The sequence below is a fragment of the Ochotona curzoniae genome, unplaced genomic scaffold (assembly GCF_017591425.1).
Source record: "Ochotona curzoniae isolate NIBS_2020 unplaced genomic scaffold, NIBS_Ocur_1.0 scaffold_4701, whole genome shotgun sequence".
In the NCBI taxonomy this organism is placed as follows: Eukaryota; Metazoa; Chordata; class Mammalia; order Lagomorpha; family Ochotonidae; genus Ochotona; species Ochotona curzoniae.
Genome location: NW_024467122.1, coordinates 84,108,477 through 84,132,626, shown reverse-complemented (window position 1 = coordinate 84,132,626; position 24,150 = coordinate 84,108,477). Strand labels below are relative to the sequence as shown.

The 24,150-nt window shown below is 45.0% G+C and overlaps 1 protein-coding gene across 4 annotated transcripts in view; it reads left to right on the top strand.

Annotated features, from left to right (window-relative positions):
• Positions 1–23,553, top strand: part of LRRC49 (leucine rich repeat containing 49) — a 169,156-nt gene extending 145,603 nt beyond the window's left edge. For all 4 annotated transcript variants that reach the window (XM_040968958.1, XM_040968957.1, XM_040968955.1 and 1 more), the window contains 3 exons: positions 3,258–3,367; positions 12,489–12,642; positions 23,350–23,553. In XM_040968958.1, coding sequence (XP_040824892.1) covers positions 3,258–3,367; positions 12,489–12,642; positions 23,350–23,553 — 468 coding nt within the window. The remainder of the gene's footprint in view (positions 1–3,257; positions 3,368–12,488; positions 12,643–23,349) is intronic.
• Positions 23,554–24,150: the final 597 nt, after the last annotated feature.

Here is a 24,150-nt window from a genome sequence, read left to right as displayed (position 1 = left end):
TTAACATTTTGACAATAAAAAAAAGGGAACCAGGTCACGGTGAATAGTACATATGTTTGCTTTTGTTGGTAGGCTAAGGAACTAAACAAAAAATGAAAAAGAGAAATAAAGGAGAAAGTAAAAAAATGAGAGAAAAAGGAGATGAAGCCATCAGGAAATGAGCCTTGGCATCGCTCGGCTAACGATTGGCTAGCGGGGTGGTGCCAGCTGCCTGTGTCACAGCCACTTTGGGCTTCTCTCCAGTGAGCTAGAAAATTGTCACTGTAGTGAATTTTAAGCTGATTCCTCAAGAGGGTGATCCTTCAGTTCCCTGGGACCAGATTCTCTTTAAAACGCGACTTGGAAGAGAGGGACTATACTTCTGGCTGCACTAACTTCAAATAAGCCTTCATTACGTCATTATTTGTATTGCAGTTATCTATTGCAAATGAGAAGCACTCTTGCTATAAGATCTCAACTGTCATCAGCTTTCCGAGCGTTGTGGCTCTGCTTGCCCACAGCTGACATGCTGCAGGTCCCTCTGGTCTAGAACGACCCGCTGGGAGACAAGCCAGGCAGCGTGTCCACCTGCTGTGCGAGGCTGTGACAGCATGAGCCCTGTGACGTTGGCCAAATCTGGACCCACGAGCTGACTGGTTTCTCTAGGGGGGCTCTCTCCTGTGTGTGACCTCGTGTGCCCTCAGCAGTGGCAGAGAGACAGCGAGTCCTGCTGTGTTCACGTAGTCAGCCTCCAAGTTTTCCTAGATCTGCAGAGGACTACTTCTTCCTCAATAATGACTGTGCTGTTGCCCTGGTTAACCCTAAATAGTCTATTTACCATTAAGAATGGATCATTTCTAAAGGAATGCCTTATATTATGGGACTTTGAAACAGAGAAGTGTAATTACACAGAGAAAATTCAAGAAGAAATCAACAGAATTGATTCTGATTTAAATTTCTGAAAATTTCAGGCCCAGCGTGGTAGCGTAGTGGCTAGAGTCCTCACCTGGCATGCACCGGGATCCCATATAGACATCAGTTCTAATCCTGGCTGATCCACTTCCCTTCCAGCTCCCTGCTTATGGCCTGGGAAAGCAGTTGATGGTCTAAAGCCTTGGGACCCTGCACCTACAAGGGAGACCTGGAAGAAGCTCCTGGCTCATGACATCAGATTGGCTTGGCTCCAACTATTGTGGCCACTTGGGGAATGAACCAGCAGATGGAAGATCTTTTTGTCTCTCCTTCTCTCTGTAAATCTGACTTTCTAATAAAAATAAATACATCCTTAAAAAAATTCCTGAAAATTCCAACGCTGGAGATATTTTATGTCTTATTAAGATATCTAACAAGCTTAGCCTCGTATAAAATCATTAATATTTTGTGGCATAATTGCATTAAATTTGTGATATTAATTCAAGTAGTATTGAGTGCCTGGAGGATCGGATGAAGCAGTGACTTGTATTGGCCGCTAGGTGACGCCATTGCACCAGCAACTTTGTTGTCAGTCAAAGTAAGAATCTGAGGAGTCCTGTCCTGCACTTGAAGAGTCTGTGTGTAGGTGTTTATGAACAAGTTCTTGTTCAGAAAATGCCTGTGCAGTGTGTGACAGCCTCAATAAGGAGGACAAAATTTAGCTGTGCTGATATTTCTTTATTTTTAAAGATTTAGTTAGCATTTTTATTGGAAAGTCAGGTATACACACAGGAGGAGAGTCAAAGAGGAAATCTTCCATCCAATGATTCACTCCCCAAGTGGCTGCAATGACCAGAGCTGCGCCAATCCGAAGCCAGGAGCCAGGAGCCAGGAGCTTCTTCTGGGTCTCCCACACAGGTGCAGGGTCCCAAGGCTTTGGGCCATCCTCGACTGCTTTCCCAGACCGCAAGTAGGGATAGCTGGATGGAAAGTGGAAGAGCCAGGACACAAAGTAGCACCCATATGGGATCCTGGCACATGCAAGGCGAGGATTTAGCCACGAGGCTATTGTGCTGGACGCCATACTGAAGTTTCTCAAGCAGAACTCTATTGGTATTCTGGGCCATAGAGTTCTTCCCCAGGAGGACTGTCCTGTGTACTGGACCTTACCCATCACGTGCCAGTAATACCCCTGTACCAGGTACAAGCCAGCAGTGTCTCCAGACCTCCCAGTGCCCCTTGTTGGTCATCGCAGTGTTGTGCATACGGACCAGCAGCTTTCAAAATGCAAGCAGCCCTGTTTTATAACACAGAAAATAGGTCCAAATATTAATCCAAGTCCTGCTTTCTGCTTTTAATGCAGAAATACTAACAGGGATTACTATATAGTGGAATATCACAGGATACACCTATGACAAGTTATCCTTGTGGGGAGAGCGGCTCAGCTACACACAGAATGAGCAGCAGTATCCTCGCTAACCCCGAGAGAGTTCCAGCTCTTGGTGAAGCACAGCGTTGTCCTTACACGGGCGAGTGATGAGTGCTACCTTGGCCTACCTCTGATGTCTTGAAACGAATATTCCCATTAACTTTGGAAAAAACTTTCCCCCCAAAATTTCCTAGTCCAAGAAGCTGTGGAATTTATGAGGAAATTCAAGAAGAATGCAGGGCACCTCAGGCAGGCGTCTTGCTTAGGAAAGAAAGTTTCAACATCAGCTAACTTGTCAACCCCCCAATCAACTTCTATCACCACGAGCCACTGGTTTGTCTTCATTTTAATCAAGTTCCAGGAAGAAGGGGGAAAAAATGAGGATGTTGGGAGCTCAAGCCCGTGAGAATACGCCTCCTTGAGCTAACAGGAAACACACCATTGGAGTGTGTCTGTGGGGTGCAGTGTCTGGGGGTGTGTCTGGGGGGTGCACTGTCTGGGGTGTGTCTGTGGGGTGCACTGTCTGGGGTGTGTCTGTGGGGTGCACTGTCTGGGGTGTGTCTGTGGGGTGCAGTGTCTGGGGTGTGTCTGTGGGGTGCAGTGTCTGGGGTGTGTCTGGGGTGTATCTGGGGTGTGCAGTGTCTGGGGGTGTGTCTGTGGGTACACTGGGGGTGTGTCTAGTGTGCACTGTCTGGGGGTGCGTCTGGGGTGCACTGTCTGGGGGTGTGTCTGTGGGGTGCACTGTCTGGGGTGTGTCTGTGGGGTGCACTGACTGGGGGTTTGTCTATGGAGTGCACTGTCTGGGGTGTGTCTGGGGTGCAGTGTCTGGGGGTGTGTCTGTGGGGTGCAGTGTCTGGGGTGTGTCTGCGGGGTGCACTGTCTGTGGCCCATAGTCCTGCTGTTTTGACCTTCCCTGCCCTTTCCTCTCTCTCTTCAGGTGACTCAGAACGACCTGATCATGGCTGAGCGGCTCTTTGGCATCCTTGCACATGTGGCATCATCTGAATTACCCCAGTACCGTCTGATTTCAATTCTGGGCGATGCCAGGTAGCCCCTTCACATCTGTTGTTTTTAATAGAATGAGACCATTGCACTCGGAGAAGAAATGAATTCTACATACCCATGCACTGTGTCATGTATACATCCTACAGCTGTGTCACCTGAACTTAGGCTGCAGCTGGCCCCATTCCAAGCGTTGGAGATAGAGACATAAATTAGACAAGGGCCTTGTTCTTGTGTTATCACAGGATCTACAAAGGAGTTTGAAGGTGCACAAAAGGGACACAGGAGAGAGGGGCTACACTCTGGAAGAACGTGGGGGAGGGCTTCACAGGGATGCAGCATTCCATTGGGTTCTTCAGGGCTGAGTAGAAATTACCCAGATAGGGACCAGTGTTGGGACATAACAGGTTAAGACAGTACTTGTATCCCTGGCTTAGGATGGCCACTCACATGGGAGACCCAGAAAAAGCTCCTGGCTCCTAATTTTGATCTGGCAACAAGTGTTGTGGCCACTTAAAGGGTGAATCAGAAGATGGAAGACGCCGTCTCTGTTTTCATAACTGACTTTAAAATAAATAAATATGTAAAAATAAAAGAGGTTTTTCAGGTGGAGGAAGGGTATAGAGGAAGAAATCTGCAAAAGCCCAAGGAATTGTCCATAGCTCCCAGGAATTGGAGCGGGGGATGATATGAGGTAATTGATGGGAAATGATGGGTAATGGTGGCCCTGTGGGTTCAGACGCTTGTGGTCCGTGCAAGACGAAAAATGAAAATCTGCTTGGTAGCAAGCCCAGTCATGTGATCAGCCTGAAGAAGGCTGCCATTTAAGCAGACCAAGACTGAAGGAATAGAGACCAAGCAAGGGACAGATCTACAGTCCAAAAGAGAGATAGGGATGAGGAGAGCTGGGGCAATCCTTGGGAAGGGTAGCTGATACAGCCTGACAGGCAGCTGCGTTGGAGGGAGGTTGTAGAAACCACATGGCTGAAGTAGTGAGAACATGATTAGTTCCCACACAGGTTGGCATCTGCAATGCCTGTGCAAGCTCAAGGAACCAATGTTTAGACTGGACCTCCAGCAGTGACTCCCAAAGCAAGCTTGACAAGAAAGCATCACTTGTGTTCCAGAGCCCATAGTCACACCGCGTTAGCTACACTGGGGACAAGGAAGGACCTGCCTTCCTCCCAGACCCTCCCAAAGCCAGCTGCCCACTGTGATTTACATAGAATGGGTGCCTGGTGTCTTCCTCCTGCCCACAACCTCCCCCACCCCCCTTAAATCCCTCTGAATCCAAAGCTGACCCAAGAACGTCTGATTGATGGACACTTTTGAGATCTTTTTATTGAAAAGGCAGATTTACATGGAGAAGAAGAAATAGAGAGAGAGAGAGAGAGATCTTCCATTTACTGGTTCACTCCCCAAGTGACCACAACGACACGAACTGAGCCAATTTGAAGTCCAGTCTCCCTTGCAGGTGCAGGGTACCAAGGCCTTGGGCCATCCTCTACAGCTCTCCCAGGCGAGCTGGAAGGGAAGTGGATCAGCCGTTTGGGACCCCAGCGCTTGGAAGTGGAGGATTAGCCAGTCAGGCTGTCATACTGAGCCCGGGTAGACTCTTAAGTTTGCTTCAGAATCCACAAAGCTATTTTAAAAAACAAAACAAAACAAAAAACAAACACAAAGGGGGCGTTGTATTCAAGAAATTACAGTGTAGAAAGTCATCAACAAACATTATGGCTGCCTAAATGAATATTTCTGCATAGAATGATTTTATAATCTGAAAATTTAAACTCCAAAAAATTCTCAGAGAATGAAAGCTTGCAAAGTTTCCTTCCCTGTTCAGGAGAGAGAATAGATACTAATTCACAAAAAAATTACGGAAAAACACACATTTAACTACACGTCTTAAATTTTTAAGGTCTGCTAATAAAAGCTATAGAACTTGTAAACTAATTTTCAGAAAGAAAGAAGAAAATAGAAAAGTATATGATTTTCCCCTGATAAATATTAATGAATAAATGCTCTTAAGAAACAGTAGCTCTCAGCTTGTACAAAAAAATTGATGAGGTACTGTTTTTGTGCAGCATTGCCAAAGAAACCCCTAATGACTGAATATACAAGGAATTGAAAATTTAAAGGGACTGTTAATATTACTGATAATATAACTGATGAGACTGAAAACTGCTAGTCACCAAAAACCAAAGTTATAAAACAATGTAACCACAATCACACCTTCTCCACATAGCAACCAATACAGTATATATCAACACATTTCATTATTATAGTAGGATAGCATTGATATACTACTCTCATAAATCAGGTCAAATAAACCAAAGTTAAAAAGATTATGGAGGATTTAAATAATGCAGTTAACACATTTTATTTTTTTTTTAGATGTATTTATTTTTATTACAAAGTCAGATATACAGAGAGGAGGAGAGATAGAGAGAGAAAGATCTTCCATCCAATGATTCACTCCCCAAGTGAGCACAACGGCCGATGCTGTGCCGATCCGAAGCCAGGAACCTCCAGGTCTCCCACGCAGGTGCAGGGTCCCAAAGCTTTGGGCCATCCTCAACTGCTTTCCCAGTTCACAAGCAGGGAGCTGGATGGGAAGCAGGGCTGCCGGGATTAGAACCGGCGCCCATATGGGATCCCGGCGCATACAAGGCAAGGACGTTAGCCACTAGGCCACGCCATTGGGCCCAGTTAACACACTTTTTAAAAAAATCATTATATTAAATATACACAGGTGAGTATGACTGGAGAACTTCCCAGATGGTTGACGACACCATCATCAGGGTGAGGTTGTATCAGGAGTGTGCCTGCTTCTCCCATTTTTCAGCATTTCCTACGAAACTTCCCTGGCTTAAGCAGAAAAGAGACTGTCATCGCTGAGAAGCTGTGATCCAAAAGCAGTCCTCAGGCTGACCGACGGCCTGGATTCTTAACACAGGGGGGCTTCACAGTGATATCAAAGTTTAAACATCACTTTCTTTAGCTATCTGGGCAAAGCAAGCACATTTCCTCTGATTACTCTCACTTTGCCTCCAGGAATCGCCACCACTGATTTTCAAGGCTAATGGCCAGCACACAATAGAAAAATTAATAAATAACCACACACACACAGAAAGATCTTCCATTTACTGGTTCACCATGTGTAAGCCACCACGTATAAGAGCTAACAGAAAAATACGGTCAATGGACACAGACCCACGAACACCTTTTCAAAGTCGCTGCGTTATCACTCCAGAATTGTGAAATTGTAAGCAGGCAGTAAGCACAAGGGTTCTGGTGTGGCATGCGTGTCAATGGGAACCAGCCAGAAACCTGAGCCCAGCTTAAGCAGAAAGGGTTAGATGTGGGCTGGCCAAGCCAGGAGCAGGGGAGTCTCCTGGCCCAGAACCCAGCTCCCCAGGCAAGCAGGAGGCATAAGCCTTGCGGGCTTGCTGTCGGGGAAGTTGCACACTTACTCATGATATTTTGGGGGTGATTCTGGAAGGGAAGGTGTGTATGTAGAAGAGGGTGGGCGCCCATGTCCACTGAGTTAGCATCATGGATGTTATGCATTCCATGCTCAGCTGAAGGTGGAGACTGAACGTTGGAATGAGGGATCTGGGGCTTTCAGCATGGTCTTGCTGCTTGTGCACAGAGCCTTCCGCCGGCTTCGGTGGGTCCCAGCTGGTGGTTTCCTATAAAGGGGAGGTCAGCACTGAACCACGTGCTCATTCACCCAGCTGCGAATGAGCTGCCGCTTGCAGGGAACATCTTACAGGTTTGCAACTGGGATTCAAACGGGGTTGGCTTGTTTTCCCTGCAATTGTAAAGGGGATGGTTGTGCTTAGTGTATTTCACAAGAGAAAAAGAAACTGCAAAATATCTGGAGATAGGAAAAAAATGTAAAAAGTCACCCAGCGTATCTGAAGGAAGTTTTATAAACAAACAAACAAAAATGTAAAATTAGACTCCTGCAAGAATGGCCAACGGTGGTAGGCAGATGTGACCAGGGGGTGCGGGAAGTAGGGGATGGGAGGTGACAGAGGGCAAGAGGAAGAGAATCATGGGGAACACTGCGGGAAATCCCCGAGCACGCAGCCGTGAAAGAGACGCGGAAGACTGAACCACAACCTGAGAGGGTCAAGGAGGGCTCCCCCCAGGGCTACAGAGAGCGAACTTTGCTGAGTCGCTAACACAGGGAAGTGCCTGCCCCTAGCAGGGGGAGAGGGGCAGGTGGACCCTGGGAACAAACCACGGGCAAAGGAAGTCTGAACTGAGGAATGTGTGGAGCTAGGCGACCTGGCCGGAGGAGGAAACGCCATTGCGCAGAAGGAAACAGAGGCGGGGAGAACCTGGGAACTGGAATCCCCCCTCCCCGCACCAGGCTGCGCCACGCAGGGGGCCACGAGGACTACATGAAAGGGAGACCTAGTATCTACCTCTAATATCGCCCGGGACCGAGGCACCCACAGGATCGCAGAGTCGTGGGAGTGAGGAAGAGGGAGGAGGGGTAAGCTCTCCCAACAGAGCAAGTACACACATATACATAAAATTAGAAATTAGGGCCCGGCAGCGTGGCCTAGCAGCTAAAATCCTCACCTTGAACACCCCAGGATCCCATATGGGCGCCGGTTCTAATCCCGGCAGCTCCACTTCCCATCCAGCTCCCTGCTTGTGGCCTGGGAAAGCAGTAGAGGACAGCCCAAAGCCTTGGGACCCTGCACCTGTGTGGGAGACCCAGAAGAGGTTCCTGGCTCCTGGCTTCGGATTGGCATAGCATCGGCCATTGCGCTCACTTGGGGAGTGAATCATTGGATGGAAGATCTTCCTCTCTGTCTTTCCTCCTCTCTGTATATCTGACTTTGCAATGAAAATAAATAAATCTTTAAAAAAAATAGAAATTAATGGGAAGATTTTAGACACAGTTGAAAAGAGAGCAGCTGAGAGATGGGTTAGAGGGACTCAAGAACCCAGCATAAAGGTCAAAGAAAAGAGTATGTGGGAAAATGGCAAGGAAATTGGCAAGGAAAATGGCAAGATGACCCGAGTTAGAAGATTCAGTATCTGTTGGACTGGGGTTGCAAGAGTCCTGATAGAGGATGGGGCAGAGACAACAGCAGGCAATTTCCAGTACTGAGGAAGACACAAGTCGACCTCATAAAAGAGTTCAACCAACAAAAGGAAGACAAATGGAAAGAACCTACACATGACCCTATCACAAGGAAACCAAGGAACGAAAGGAGAACAGTTGTTAAACAGCTAAGAAAAGAGAGGCTATCCAAAAAGGAGTACAGACACCAGTTGACCTCAAGACAGCGACGGTGGAAGACAGAAGACAGAACAATCACTGCTGTGTTCTGAGTGCTGTGACCATGTACTGAGTGTTAGGTTCCATGTACTGAGTGCTGTGTTCCATGTACTGAGTGCCATGTTCTATGTACTGAGTGCTGTGTTCCATGTACTGAGTGCTGTGTTCCATGTACTGAGTGCTGTGTTCCATGTACTGAGTGCCGTGTTCTATGTACTGAGTGCCGTGTTCCATGTACTGAGTGCCGTGTTCTGTGTACTGAGTGCTGTGTTCTGTGTGCTGAGTGCTGTGTTCTGTGTGCTGAGTGCTGTGTTCTGTGTGCTGAGTGCTGTGTTCTGTGTGCTGAGTGCTGTGTTCCATGTACTGAGTGCTATGTTCTGTGTACTGAGTGCTGTGTTCCATGTACTGAGTGCTGTGTTCCATGTACTGGTTGCTGTGTTCTGTGTACTGAGTGCTGTGTTCCATGTACTGAGTGCCGTGTTCCATGTACTGAGTGCCATGTTCTATGTACTGAGTGCTGTGTTCCATGTACTGAGTGCCATGTTCTATGTACTGAGTGCTGTGTTCCATGTACTGAGTGCCGTGTTCTATGTACTGAGTGCTGTGTTCCATGTACTGAGTGCTGTGTTCTGTGTACTGAGTGCTGTGTTCTGTGTGCTGAGTGCTGTGTTCCATGTACTGAGTGCATGTTCTATGTACTGGGTGCCGTGTTCTATGAACTGAGTGCTATGTTCTGTGTACTGAGTGCTGTGTTCCATGTACTGAGTGCTGTGTTCCATGTACTGGGTGCTGTGTTCTGTGTACTGAGTGTTAGGTTCCATGTACTGAGTGCTGTGTTCTGTGTGCTGAGTGCTATATGTTCCATGTACTGAGTGTTAGGTTCCATGTACTGAGTGCTGTGTTCTGAGTGCTGAGTGCTGAATTCTATGTACTGAGTGCTATGTTCCATGTACTGAGTGCTGTGTTCCGTGTGCTGAGTGCTGTGTTCTATGTACTGAGTGTTAGATTCCATGCACTTAGTGCTGTGTTCTGTGTGCTGAGTGCTGTGTTCCTTGTACTGAGTGTTAGGTTCCATGTACTGAGTGCTGTGCTCTATGTACTGAGTGCTGTGTTCTGTGTACTGAGTGCTGTGTACTGAGTACTGTGTTCTGTGTACTGAGTGCTGTGGATTGTGTGTGGTGTCCAGTACTGGGTGCTGTGTTCCATGTATGAGTGCTGTGTTCTGTGTACTGGGTGCTGTGTTTCATGTACTGAAACTGTCCCTAACCTGAACCTGTACACATAGGCAGACGTGTATTTTAGGGCTGATGTGGTTTCTGTGATTTGCGATCAGTGTGGACCCCTGGCCTGGTAATTAGGTGTATTTCCAGGAAGTCATAACACAGCCATTACCACCTCAGCCTGCTCAGCTATATAAAATGGGTCCACTGATGGTTCTGGTGAAGAGCCAAAGGTCATTGGATTGAACTGAAAATTAAGTTCAGCTACATGTTTATAAGAGACGCATCTGAACCATAAGGCTGCAATGAAGTTTGGAAGCTTAAAAAATGGGAAAGGATAACTCGCATGAATTTGAACCAAAATAAAAACATAGAGCCCTTGTGAACTCAACAGACTTTAAGGTTAATACTAGAAAGAAAGATTATGTCTTATGATGGTAGATTCTGTTTGCCAGAAAGATACAGCAAATTTAAATATGTGGACACCTATTAGGATAACGTTAAAAACTTACAACCCCCAAATGCACAATTAAGGTGGGAACTTTTAATATAGATACTAAATTATGAATAGAACAAGTATGTGATAATACTAATAATATGATAACAGATTTGACTTCATGGACATTTAGGGAATATTCCTGCCAACAACTACAAAATACACATTGTTTTCCAACACATGTAGAACATTTATGAAAGTTGACCAAAAGCTATCCAGAAGCAAAAGTCAGCATGTTGCAAAGAATCACACTTGCCTGGCGTGTGTTCTCTGTTAATAATGCATTTGAACTTTAGCCCAATTTCAGAATGATAGCCAGGAATCTCCATATATTTGGAAATCAAGAAATATTTCTGATGAACCCACAGGTTAAAGACAATCTCATAATGGTAATTTGACACTAGTTTGTACTGAAATATAATAAAAATATTTTAAAACTTGTAGGATTAGGCCTGGCGTGGTGGCCTAGTGGCTAAAGTCCTCGCCTTGAACATGCCGGGATCTCATATGGGCGCTGGTTCTAATCCCGGCAGCTCCACTTCCCATCCAACTGCCTGCTTATGACCTGGGAAAGCATTCGAGGATGGTCCAATGTCTTGGGGACCCTGCACCCGCATGGGATACCTGGAAGAAGCTCCTGGCTTCAGATCAGCTCAGCACCAGCCATTGCGGTCACTTGGGGAGTGAATCATTGGATGGAAGGTCTTTCTGTCCTCCTCTCTGTATATCTGCCTTTCCAATAAAAATAAAATAAATCTTAAAAAAAAAACTTGTAGGATTATATTAAGCTGGTACTAAATGAAAGTATGTTACTGTTGAAGCAAGTGTATCAGGAAAAAAGGAAGAGCAAAAATCAATGCACCAAGCATGTATATCACAAAATTAGAGGAAAGAAGAGTGAACCTGAGGGATGTTAAAGGAATGACATTAAAAAAAAGAACTAATGGGAAGTTGACTATTTTAAAAGATTAGTAAGAGAAAATGCATGTGACAGTGCTTTTGTTAAAGTAGTAAATAGATGCTGGTAAGGAGCTATGTGTTACCTTTTTCTTTATAAAAGAAAATTATAATACCTCAATATTCAGTCAAAGGGACTAATTAAGTAAATTGTGATCTATATACACTTGGCTTTCATTTACTTATTAAAATTGTAATTTTAGTGATGTGAGAAATGTCATTGCGTAGCATTCACTGAAAACTTTATGTGAAAATAAAATTTTACCACGATCCTTACTCTTTACCAAAATCTTTTTTACAAAAATCTAAGGCAAAAATACAAGCACTTAATTGCAGATTTATGTTATAAACTTGTGATGACTTTGGAAATCCCTCCCTTTTGACTTTCCAAAGTTTGTACTGTTTGAAAGTTTTGAAGTAATGTCATACTTGCAAATCAGGGACAAAAAAAGTGTGCCCCTGCGCTGCCCCAGTCCTCACCTCGCGGTTCCTGGTGAGCTAGTAGGTCGTGCCACATCCCTTAGCTGCTCTGTGAGTGGTGGCAGCCACAAGGGGAAGTTGCTGGAGGAGGAGGATTCAGAGCTGGTCTGTGAGTGTGGCTTGGAGCCTGTCCCTGCCTCCCTGCTTAGCCCGGGAGGCCCCCTCTTTCATTATTTAACCTTCTGCCAGGATCTTGCCTGAGTGTTGCACCAACAGGTGGAGGCTACTGGTGTTTTGTTTGTTGTTTTGCATAATTTGAAACCAGTATTCCAGCCCATGTTCTAGTTAAGAGTAATTTTACCGAACTGTGTAACACAATTGTGAACTATTTGTGTGATTTACAAGGACAACTAACGTGTTTTGAATATAAAGATTTTTCAAAGTTTTGCCTGTTTCACTTTCATTGGTTGGGTTGTTTGGTACTGTGTGATGTGATTTTTGTATTGTTTTTATTAATGTAGACTTTTTGCAGTTTAGAAATGTTTGAGACATGCTTATGTTGATGATGGATTGTTACTGGAGCGAAATGGTTTGGTCTGATTGGATTACTAAAGTGATTGGAGTCCTAACCTGAGCTCACTAGATAATGAACCGAAACTCACAAGACATGCCCAGAAATATGTGCTTCTCTCTAAAGTCGACAAAAGCAGATCGATTTTAGTAAGCCCAATAAGTGTGTCTCTAAATCTCTTTTCTGTTTTTCTACAGGAAAAAGCAATTCCGGTATCTACTAGAAACCAAAGGAAAAAAGCCTGGAATTGTCAATGAAGAAAATAATGACAGCAAAAGACTTGTAGCAGAAAATACAAATCGTGCGACGCTGAATTATACCACAAGAGACTTTTATAATGAAAAGCTAGAGGTAAGGCAATGACTCGTCTTTGGGATTAGTGCCTGGGTACTTCGCACATGGCCCAGTCTGGGGGAGTTGGACCTTTCACCATTAGTTAAGATAGCCTTTTCCCATCTCAGAATGTTAGCCTAGCATGTAAAGTGAAATGCAGTAGACACCAAGAAATTAGGATGAAGTAGTATCCCAAGATGAAGGAGAGCCCATCACTCCAGTGTCTTAATTTCAGCAGGAAAAAAAAAAATAAGTTCAGAAGAAATCCATACCAAAAGTCTAGGCCAGAGTAGGACTAAGGGCCATGACCCAGCTGAACTGTAAAAGGATGGAGACCTGCTGCTGTGCTGACCCGCACATGCCAGACCAGCCGAGGACACAACAGAACTGCCACTTCTGTCCCCTTGGCTTAGGCCGTGGTGTTGTGATTAGATATTTCATGCAATTAGTCATACAATAATTTAAGCCTGCTCTGTTCCTCACTATAGCTATTATCCAGAAATAATGGAAGCGGTCCTTTCTTTATGTGTTCAGAGCAATTTTAGATTTTTATTTGTTTTCATCTTGTTTTTGAAAGTCAGAGAGAAAGAGAGATTTCTTCTGTCTGCTGGTTCACTAGCAGGGCTGGACCAAGCCAAAAAAAACCTATGTGGGTCACTCATGCAGGTGACAGGACTGCAAGTACTTGGGCCACCATCTGTTGCTTCCCAAGGTGCACACTGGCAGGAACAGAGTAACCCAGACTCAAACCAGTAGCTCTAGTGTGGGAGGTGGGCGTCCCAAGTGGCAACTTCCGCTGCTGAGTCAAGTACCCAGCCCTGTGTTTGGAGATTAATGGAAAAATTCATGTCGTGGTGCTTTAGGAGCCACAAAATAGATAAGTGTGCAGCGCCTACCTTGGTGTAGCTCATAGGAAATCCGAGAACTCCCAAGTGTCCTGACCATCCTCTTAGTCATTGAACCAAAATGCTGGCCCCAGCAAGGAGTTTGGAGGCCACCAGAAGGCCAAAGAAGACAAAGCAGACGCATTCATTGAGCATCTGTGACTTACAAGCAGGAGTTGTAGGAGGAAAAGGATCTGTGTAGGGAAGAAGACAGACCCTTACAGTTCCTCAAAAAGCATATGGAGGGCCCGGAGCGGTGGCGCAAGTGGTTAAAGGTCCTCGCCTTGCACGCCCGGGATCCCATATGGGCGCCGGTTCTAATCCCGGCAGCCTCGCTTCCCTTCCAGCTCCCTGCCTGTGGCCTGGGAAAGCAGTCGAGGACGGCCCAAAGCTTTGGGAGCCTGCACCCGCATGGGAGACCCGGAAGAGGCTCCTGGCTTCGGATCGGCATAATACCGGCCCGTTGCGCTCACTTGGGGAGTGAATCATCGGACGGAAGATCTTCCTCTCTGTCTCTCCTCTCTCTGTATATCCGCCTTCCCAATAAAAAAATAATAAAAATAAATCTTAAAAAAAAAAAGCATATGGAGCTAGACACTGATACATGTAGAGATAAATCATATAAAAAGAGACATGCGTATAGCTTACCAAGAGGAAGATCTGTGTATGTCCTCACACAGGATATGCACATTTATAGACATACACCTAATTTAGTGATTCTATAGTTTACTGTGTATTATGTGAATTTCTAATTAAGACTTATCCTAAGTAACTGTAATTTAAAATAATTAATTATATATTATATAAACATATAATCTGGAAGTGAAATGACCAGGTAAATGGTATTCAAGGTTTTTTTAAAAAAGATGTATTTATTTTTTAATGGAAAGGCAGACTTACATAGAGAAGGAAAAGACAGAGAAAGATCTTCTGTCCATTGGTTCACTCCCCAAGTGGCCACAAAGATCCAAAGCCAGGAGCCAAGAGCTTCTTCCAGCTCTCCCATGAAAGTGCAGGGTCCCAAGGCTTTGGGCCGTCCTCTACTGCTTTTTCAGGCCGCAAGTAGGGAGCTGGATGGGAAGTGGAGCAGCTGGGACATGCACTGGTGCCCATATGGGATCCAGGCACTTAGCAAGGCGAGGACATAGCCACTGAGCCATCACGTCAAGTTCTGTTTAAGTTTTTTGTTGTTGTTGTTGTGGATTTGTTTTAAGCACAGTGGGATTTTTTGTTATTCAAATCATATTGTAGCCGAAACCCAATATTGGCAAAACAGCAGAGCTGCTGGTGTCAGAGTGGAAAAGTGGGGCATTTGGTGCTTCCCACAACTGGATCATCTGTCCTTCTCTTTTCCCTTCAGCCTCTCCCCAGCCAGAAGTGTCTCTGAAAAAAATCATTGGAAAACAGTGCAATGATAGTTTTGGTGGCATCCTGAAAGAGGTTGAAATTCTGGTTTAGGTTCTTCTAATAGAAGGAAGGTCAGCGCCCCATGTGGTGGTAATTGTCTGCTACTGAATAGCTCTGAACATGAATTCTGAGCTGCAGGAAGCTTATATCTGCCTTCCAATAGCTTTTACAATTCTATTGCCACCCTTATGTGGCAAAGAGACATTTCCTTAGAAGCCCTTCAACAACCTGAAGTCAGCCACCTTGTCTCAGCCGTGTCTACGTACCTCGCTCACTCAGCACGTACTGTAGACACACTAGGTCCTTGCCCTCATGGCTGTCACATTCTAATGGGGGCCACAAACATAAATCAGTCAATCAGGAGAGTGGAGGAGGGCTAACAAACCCACACCCAGAGGCTCTCTAGCAAAGAGGCTGTCAGATACTTAGTCATGAAGGATAGGTCAGAAGTGTATGGCAAAGGGCAAAGGGAGCTTCTGAAAGTTAGCATGATGTGGCTGTAAGACCTTGAAGCACAAGCCAGACCAAGGTAGCCCAGGGTCCATGAGCAGTCCTGGTGGCTGAGTGCGGACCAGGCCAGAGTTAAATGGTGAGAGAGGACAGGTAGCAGAGGGCTCTGGGAAAGAGAGGCAGCACAATAATTTAGCCAACAGAGACCTCCTGGTGTTTGCCAAAGAGGAAAATGAAAGCCAAGCCAGCAATTGTTGGGAGTCCTTTTCTTGAACATAGCTGGTCCTGAGTCAGAAGAAATTAATCAGTATATTTGGGAAATCTACGTGTATTGACTTTCATAAACAAATTTATAAAAGTGTCAAAGAGCTATATGCACAACAAGGAAATTTCATAGATAACTTTACCCAACTTTTAGGAACAGATAATTGGTAATGATTTTTTAAATTGTTTTCAGTTACTGAAAAATAAAGTATTGCCATCACTTCAAGGCAGACAACCTAACATATTATCACATGGGAAAAGAAAAGGCCAGGCCAGACACTTAAGAATATTAACACAAGAATCTTTAAAAATGTTCATCAACTAGCTTACAGAGCATTAAATGGATAACAAACATCATAGCCAGTTGCAGTGTATTCTAAGAATCCCAGCAAGATCGAGTAGTTGCACATTAAGACTTGTAGGTGTAAGATGAAAAATCATTATTTCTGTCAATATTAAAAGGGAATTTCACACAATTCAACACCCATTCTTAAGGTTTGGCTCAGTAAATGGATAAGTCAAGATTAGAAGGTAAGTATCATGCTCCCTGGGGAAACTGGGATTCTGATCTCCACCCCCTGAACATCTCTCTGTCCTGCTGTAGGGGAAACCTGTGACTTGCCACTAACCAACAGAAAATGACAAGCAGAATGGGGGTTTGCAGATAGAATCTGTATCCTCAATCAGTGATGTCAACTGAGTTCAAGGAAAAGTGTTTGTTCTGAGTCAGCCAAACCCAGTTGGGCTAGTTCTTTTTCTTAAAGATTTATTTTTTTTTATTATTTTTTTATTGGAAAGGCGGATATACAGAGAGGAGAGACAGAGAGGAAGATCTTCCGTCCGATGATTCACTCCCCAAGTGAGCACAACGGCCAATGCTATGCCGATCCAAAGCCAGGAGACTCTTCTGGGTCTCCCATGCAGGTGCAGGGTCCCAAAGCTTTGGGCCATCCTTGACTGCTTTCCCAGGCCACAAGCAGGGAGCTGGAAGGGAAGTGGGGCTGCCGGGATAGAACCAGCACCCATATGGGATCCCGGGCATGCAAGGCGAAGACCTTAACCACTTGTGCCACCGCGCCGGGCCTGGGCTAGTTCTTTAGAAGAAGGTTCTGCTTCCCTGGCAGAGTGTCTGGTGGCCTTAAAGGCTCATCTGCCATGTTTGGAGAGGTCCCATGACAAGGACCCATGAGATGCTCCCAGGAACTTAGAGCCCCTGGCCAAGAGCTTTTGTCCTGTAACCAAGAGAACTGAATTCTGCCAGCACCCTCTTGAGCTCCAGAAGGAAGCACTGCGTGGACAGCATGGGCAGCACCAGCAGCATGTGAGGTCCTGAGGGCTGCCAGCCTAGTCATATTTTAAGTTGCCAAGTTTGAGGTCGATTTCTACTCAGCAATGAAACACTGGAGTTAATGTCAGGACAAGGATGCCTGACATCACCATGATCATTTCCTGGACAGACAGTGCAGTTAGGCAAGAAAATGAAAAGAAGGGAGTCAACTTATGAGTTGCAGACAACATCGTGGACCATTTCAAAATCCCAAGAGAATTGAGAAAGTTCAAAAAGCTGTAAGAAAATTCAAAACAGAGCAGACACCAACAGCTTCCATATTATAAATAACAAGCAGAGAGAGGTTAGAATGGGAGGAAAGACCTCCCGCACTACAGCAACACACAAAGAGAAAATGCCTTGTGATCAACCAGCAATGGGCCTCTCAGATCTTTAGAAAGAAAATTTTAAAACATTAATGAAGCAAGCGAAAGAATTAGACATATGAGAAAAACTTGTCATGTTTTGCACAAGAAAGATCTCAAGTAAATGCTTAACTTAACAATGTAAAATGTTCTCAATGAAAAGACCAACATTTTTTAAGCTTTTTTAAAACATGGTGATCTTAAAGTTCATGAGGAAAAGTAAACAAATGGCCACAGAAACTCTGAAAGTGAAGAGCAAGGGGAAGTCTGCCTCAGGAGACAGTAAGGCACATTAGAGAGCCTTCTTGTGAGCAGAGCTGGTGTCTGTGACAACACTGTCCCGTTGAGTGGAACAGAAAGCATCCGTGTCCAAATGTTAAGAGAATTCGGGACCTGACAAAGGCAGTCTCAAGCAAGTCAGATGGCCTGTCCAATGGGTGACTGAGGACCTAAGAAACATGATATTTGGACATCTGGCACACATCCAACTAGGGCAGATTTTAAAGTTTATAATGGAAGTGTAAAAATTCTGGAAGAAACTATCTGAAATCAATATGTACCCTTGGGATGCGAAAGGTCTTCATGGGGCTGAGATAAGCAAAGGCATATGACAAACTGTAAAAATAGTTTGTAACAAGTCCTCTAAATTGTAAAGATCGTTTAGCTTTTAGTTAGAAAGATTCAGCAATCCAACATGGTAGAATTACTCATTCAAAGATAAATTCAAAATTTAACCATTTACTATAACAAAACTGTCAAACTGAAGAATGAAATATGTATATAAACCCTTTTTGAATTATATTAGGTAGTTATATTGAAAGCTGTTTAAGGCGCTGGTGCTGTGGTGTAGTGGATAAAGCCACTGCCTGTGACGCTGGCATCCAATATGGGCACCAGTTCATCATGGCTGCTCAGCATCAGATCCAGATGCTCACTAATAGCCTGGGAAAAGCAGCAGAAGATGGTCCAAGTGTTTGGGCATCCACCACCCATGTTGGAAACTCCTGACTTCAGCCTGGTCCAGTACTGGCTATTATGTCCACCTAAGGCATGAACCAGCAGTCGGTAGATCTCTCTTTAATCTGCCTTCTTTGCTTGACCTCCCCCCCCCCGTAACTCTATACTTTTTTTGTGGGGGGAGAAAAGTCCTTAAAGAGTATTGAAGAGTAAATAGAAAGTTTGTGTTCAGAGAAAGTCTCTACATTGCAAAGATATCAGTTCCATCTGATAGTATTCATCCTTTTAAGGCAGTAATGCTTCAGATACCAGATGATTCTGGGAGATTTCTGATAGAGCAAAGGACCCTAGGAGCCCTTTCCTAGACAGAGAGGAACTGCCATTACACAGCTGTGGTGATTCACACAGAATCAGGAGTGCTGGGCTGGCACACGACGCAGGGAGCCAGAGCCGCCCCCAGAGGATGGAGAAACTTGTTACAGATATTAGAGGTTATGATTAGGCAGCACATGGTCTTGAGAAAAGGGGGCTGTCCCCTCAGCAAGACACACTGGATTCCTCCTTCACCCCAGATAGCAGAATTTAACTCCAGATCAAGCAAAAACCTAAGTGTGAAAAAGCAAACTTTTAAAGTTTTTTGTTTTTAAAAGAAGAAAATCTTTGTGACCATGACTGGACAGCTTACAAGTTTTTAAATATCTAGTGTGCACGAATTATAAAAGAAAAATGTTGGTAAATTTGACAGTCAAGGTCATCTTGGTTTTTTTTTTTCAATGTAGAAATAGCTTCAGTGGAGTCATATGGGCAGAGTTTTAATGAAAGGGACTTGAATACTCGCTAAGCAATAAAGAAGTCAAAACAAAGAATGTTGGGGCAATGTTGAATGGAAAAGAAGGGATATGAATCCACAGAATCTTTTTGGAAAGATCTTTAGGCTGCCAGGAGCCTTGGATTTCAGCCTATCCCTACCACTCATTACCTCAGAGACCTTGCCATGTGCCTTAGTCCTTGAGTCACCGCCCAGAGTTCCCTGTCTTACACTGTGCCTCTCACATCTTGAAAAGTACTCAAGTCGCTGCAGCACAGAACCCATTCTATCCTCTATGTATCCTGACTTGTGGAGAAGGTTAGGGAAGGAGCCCTCTCAGTTGAGGCCAGGCCACTTTTCGTCACACGTGTTTTGTTATGCATACCGTAATTTTGTTGCTTGGTCATTGTCCATTCTCCTGACCCATCTAAAGGAGGTTTCAGATGGCCATAACCCTGCATAGAAATCCTGCCATAGGAGCTGCAGACTTAGGTGGGCTGCTCAGGGCCACACGGCAGCCGTCGCTGCCTCAGACTGTCTCCAGAACTGAGATGTGTGGTTCTGAACATGCACACCTGCAGGGCATCACAGTGCCCTCCAAATGTGGGAGCCCCAGCTTGGAGGGATCCCCACTTCTGAACACTCACCACCTTTGTGCTCTGAATGTCTCCTTCTGCCCTTAGGCACTGTTTTGTTCTCACAGTTAGCTGTTCATGTATATGAGCCATCTCCACACTGCCCCGACACAGCCTTCAAAGACGAGAGTTTTCTAGAAGGAATTGTTCTTAGAGCACACCTCCAGCCTTCACAGATCTCGCTTCCTGTTCATGAAGTAGAAATTGGGATTAAATTCTACTACAAATATCGTTATGGTTAGGGTTGCTATATAATAGATTACACCTGTGACCTTCTTTCTTCCCCCACCCCCAGCTATCCTCATAACAACGAAACTCTAGTCCAGTGAACTGCCAGGAACAATATTGTATAAAGTCCATCACAGATCAGGAAAATCACTTGTGTAGTAGTGCTGACTTTAAGAACTTCAGGGAGACATTGTGAGATACAAACAAATATCTAAAAGCATCTGAAGACAGAAAAAGCATTATTCAAAGTGTGACAACTCCTTGCTGGGCCGGGGCAAGAGAGGAGTGTGTGGTGGGCTCCCCTCAGGCTGTCTGCACACACGGACACCTGCTGAGTTGAAGGGACACTGAGAGCCAGGTGTGGAACAGAGATGAGATGGTGTGCCCTACTACAGACACACCTGTGCTGACCAAGGTAAGCACAGAACATGGAGTTCCAGCATAGTGCCTGTGTCCTTGGATAGAGGAAGTGAAAGCTCGGAGGTTAAAACATTCATTGTACAAAGGGCATTTTATTCCAGCATATAAAGATGCTTTCATAAAATATCTCCTTTAAAGGTTATTTTAACATGTATTACCCTTCAGTTATTCTACCTCAAGTCTCAACACTGGAACTTTGTCTCTTTAAATTTGGTCCAAAATGCAGTTTGAAGGATGTCAGGCTCTTGGGGAAGGCAGTCTCTGGTTTTTGTGTAGCACCTGCTTGCTTTAAAGCAAGAGCCCGAACTTCCTTCTGCCAAAGGCCCTTTCTCCAGCCAAATGTATCTGTCCGTTTGAGAATTAGCCTATTGTAGATTGATTGAATTGATTGAGTGCCACCTGCAGCTGGCTGCCTTGGCAGGGTCAGAATGAATGAGTTTGCCCGCTGACCAGATGTTTCCCACCAGTGCAAGCATGGCTGCCTGCAGTCGCTGTCCCACACTTGTCTTTCTCCTGGCAGCTGGCAGCACCCATGTGGCTCAGATGTACTGAGTGCTGAGGGGAAGAGCTGAGTGCTGCCATCAACCAGCAGCACAGGTAATGATGCCCCAGACTGGGTGCCTGTCACCCAAGTCAGACTCGTCACACAAAGCAGCTGGAACTGTCTGGCTGTTATCCTCCTTCAAAATCTGTCTACCTTTTTTTGTCAGGTCAACACTTGACCTGTTGTTTTAGCAGAAGAACAATATCAGATTAGCATGTTGACCTCGAATGGTGAGGAGTCACTGTGCAGATACGTCTTCTTCTTACAATGTCCCTTATAAGGACATTTTCAAAATGTACCTGTTAGGAAAGGTCCGTGTGATTTGGATTCATTATTAACTTGAACAGGAATGTCAACATTAGTTCCTTGTTTTAAAGTTTTTGAACATTAGGAGAAGAAAGAAAAATAGCACAGAGGAAAACAAGGCATGATTGCATACTTTTTAATAGTTTCCTAAGGACCCTTATCTTTTCATTAAAAATTTCAAGCAGAAAGCAAAGCTGAAAGGGGTTGCAGTGCATACTCACACACTCAAAACTGGCATTATCATCAGACCACTCCAGGCACTTGCTCGGTCACACAGCTGCCCATTCATCTGTTCACCTTGGTTGTTTGTTTTATATCAAAAAGTCACTGCAAAAATTAATTTGCTTCTCCCTAAATAATTTAGCATGCATATTGTTCATTATAATAGTTGGTAGAATTTCTAATTTTTTAAAAGCAAATTTATTTATAAGCAAGAATAACAAGAGAGAAGAGGAGAGGCAGAAATCTACCATCTCTTGGTTTATTCCCCTTGTGGCTGCAACAGCCACAGCTGGACCAGACTGAAGCCAGGAGCTTCATCTGGGTTTCCCACATTGGTGGGAGGGGCCCAGACACTTGGACACTTGGGCCATCTTCTATTGCCTTTTTCCGGCCTTTAGCAGGGAGCTGATTCAAATGAGCAGCAGCTGGAACACAAACCAGCACCCACAAGGAGTGTCTGCATCACAGACGATGGCTTTACCTATTATACCACGCCGGCCCCTCATTTCTGCTTCAGAGCTAAAATTTACATACTAAAATGTGTTTCTAATGTGTACAGTTACTAAGTTTTTGACAAATGCCTACATTCATATAATCTAGACTCCATCAGAATTTCAATTTGAGTTTGGGTTCTTGGGCACAGATATTAAGCACATTCCATAGCGTAGTACCTGGGTTTGAATTCTCCCTCTGCTTCCAACCCAGCTTCCTGCTGTGCACATCCTGGGGAGCAGCAAGTGTTGGCTCACGTGCCGGAGTCCCTTCTCCCATGTGGGAGACATGGACAGGGGGTCCACAGCTGCTGGCTTTGCCCCGGCCCAGCCCCAGCCCAAGTCCCAGCTGGTGCAGGCTTTTATAAAATGAACCAACAGACTGAAGAGCTCTCTCTCTCTCCTCACCCTGCTTTTCAAATAAATAAAAATCTAACTTTTGAAAAACATTGTCTGAATTTTTCTCTTGCCATTTAGCTTTTAATATAAGCTGTTTTTCTTCTTACATATCTTCATAGGCATAGTTTTGGTGACAAGAGTTCTATTTTAAATTTAGCTCTACTTCATCTTGAAATTATTTGAGCGTTTTGGTTTCAGTTGGGAAGTTATAGCTCCTTTTCTAAGTAGTTACATCTGTTGTCGCACTGGCATTTGTTCTTTCTTCCATCAGTGTGAATATAAGCCCTTCCATTATAATACTGATTCTCTTGCTCTGATTGCACTGACTTTCCCGTGTATTTAATGACAACTTCACTCTCAAAAGTATCAGTAGCCAAGAAAAATGCTAAATTCTTGCAGTAAATAAAATGGCTGTTTTGTGGCCTCTGTGATAGACTGGAGGGCCAGTGCCCTGATGTGCTGTGTCCACACACTCAGGACAAGGTCTCTCGTTGACATACTGCCACGCCTAGATGTTTTGTGGGCACGCTGTTTAGAGAGCCGTGTTCTGGGTCACCAGGCTTGGAGCTGTTTACTGTTCCTTCTTGTACATCTTCTCCAACTTTGTCACATGGTCTGTGTCATGTGAGTCTGCACAACGTGCCATCCCAGGCTTTGCTATAACAACTGTCAGAGTGTGGGTCTTGAAGGTGCCACACACCATTCAGGCTCACATCATTCAACAGATGTTCTTAGGGCCGACGCCCTAGTGCAGCTGTGGGCACCACACTGGAAGCCCTGAGCCTGTGCTGTGCTGGCCTGTGTACCCCGAGCCAGCCAGGCAGAGCAAGAGCCACAGTAGTCACAATGCTGCAGCTATCAGATGAGGCCGCAGTGTCCTGTGGCCACTGACACCCAGCAGATTCTCTCTCTCGGAGGAATCCCTGCCCTGGCAGTTCCAGCTTTCTCTGCTTCAGCCACTTGTTTGGGTTTTGCATTAATGAAGACTTCATGCAAAATTTTATGTGTGTTTTAACAGGAAATAAAGGAAAAAAAGAAATTCTGCAAGATGTACGTGGAGGACCTTGTGAAGGGAGCCACGGAGATCAACAGGAAGAATGAGGCCTTGCAGAAGCTTTGGCCACAAATGTTCATCGAGCTCGTGAGGGACGCCGTCATTGAGATCCGCAATAAGAATGCCTACATGAAGCTCTGCCTGCAGCAGATCACCGACCACAAATAGAGATGCTCCGGCCTTGGCTGCCTCGGGCACTTTCATTGTGTAAAGATTGCAAATACATAGGTCAAACACGTGAAACCACTACACTACCCCACAAACTAGACAGGCTAGCTAGCATTGCAGCATCACAGCCCGCTGCTCAAAAGGGAGGAGCGACCTCCTGGGTGCACAGGCCCAAGGGTGCTCCGGAGCCCAGCAGGTCCCAGAGGCGGCCAGGGCCCCCGAGCCAACCCCTGCCCTCCTTTCCTCACTGTGCCTGAGCCCTGCCCAGCCCCAGGCCTGCAATGTCCGCTGACGGTTAACCAGAGATGCTTCCCCCACTTTCAGCTGATGGCTCTCACTTATTTGTCTTATTATTTTATGTCTTGGTTTCAAAGCCAAAATATGTTCTTTTTTTATGACTGAAGAATAAGCTTATTAATACATTAGTTTAAAAAAAAAAAGTGTTTTCTGCCTCCTTCCCCGACCCGCCTTTTTCCACTTACTGTCACAGAAGGCAGTCTTGCAGGGCCACTGGGGACAGAGAATACGAGCTTGAGTCCCATCTGGGGAGGCACCTGAAGCTTTCTTGGAAGGGGTACTGAGTGCGTGTACAATATA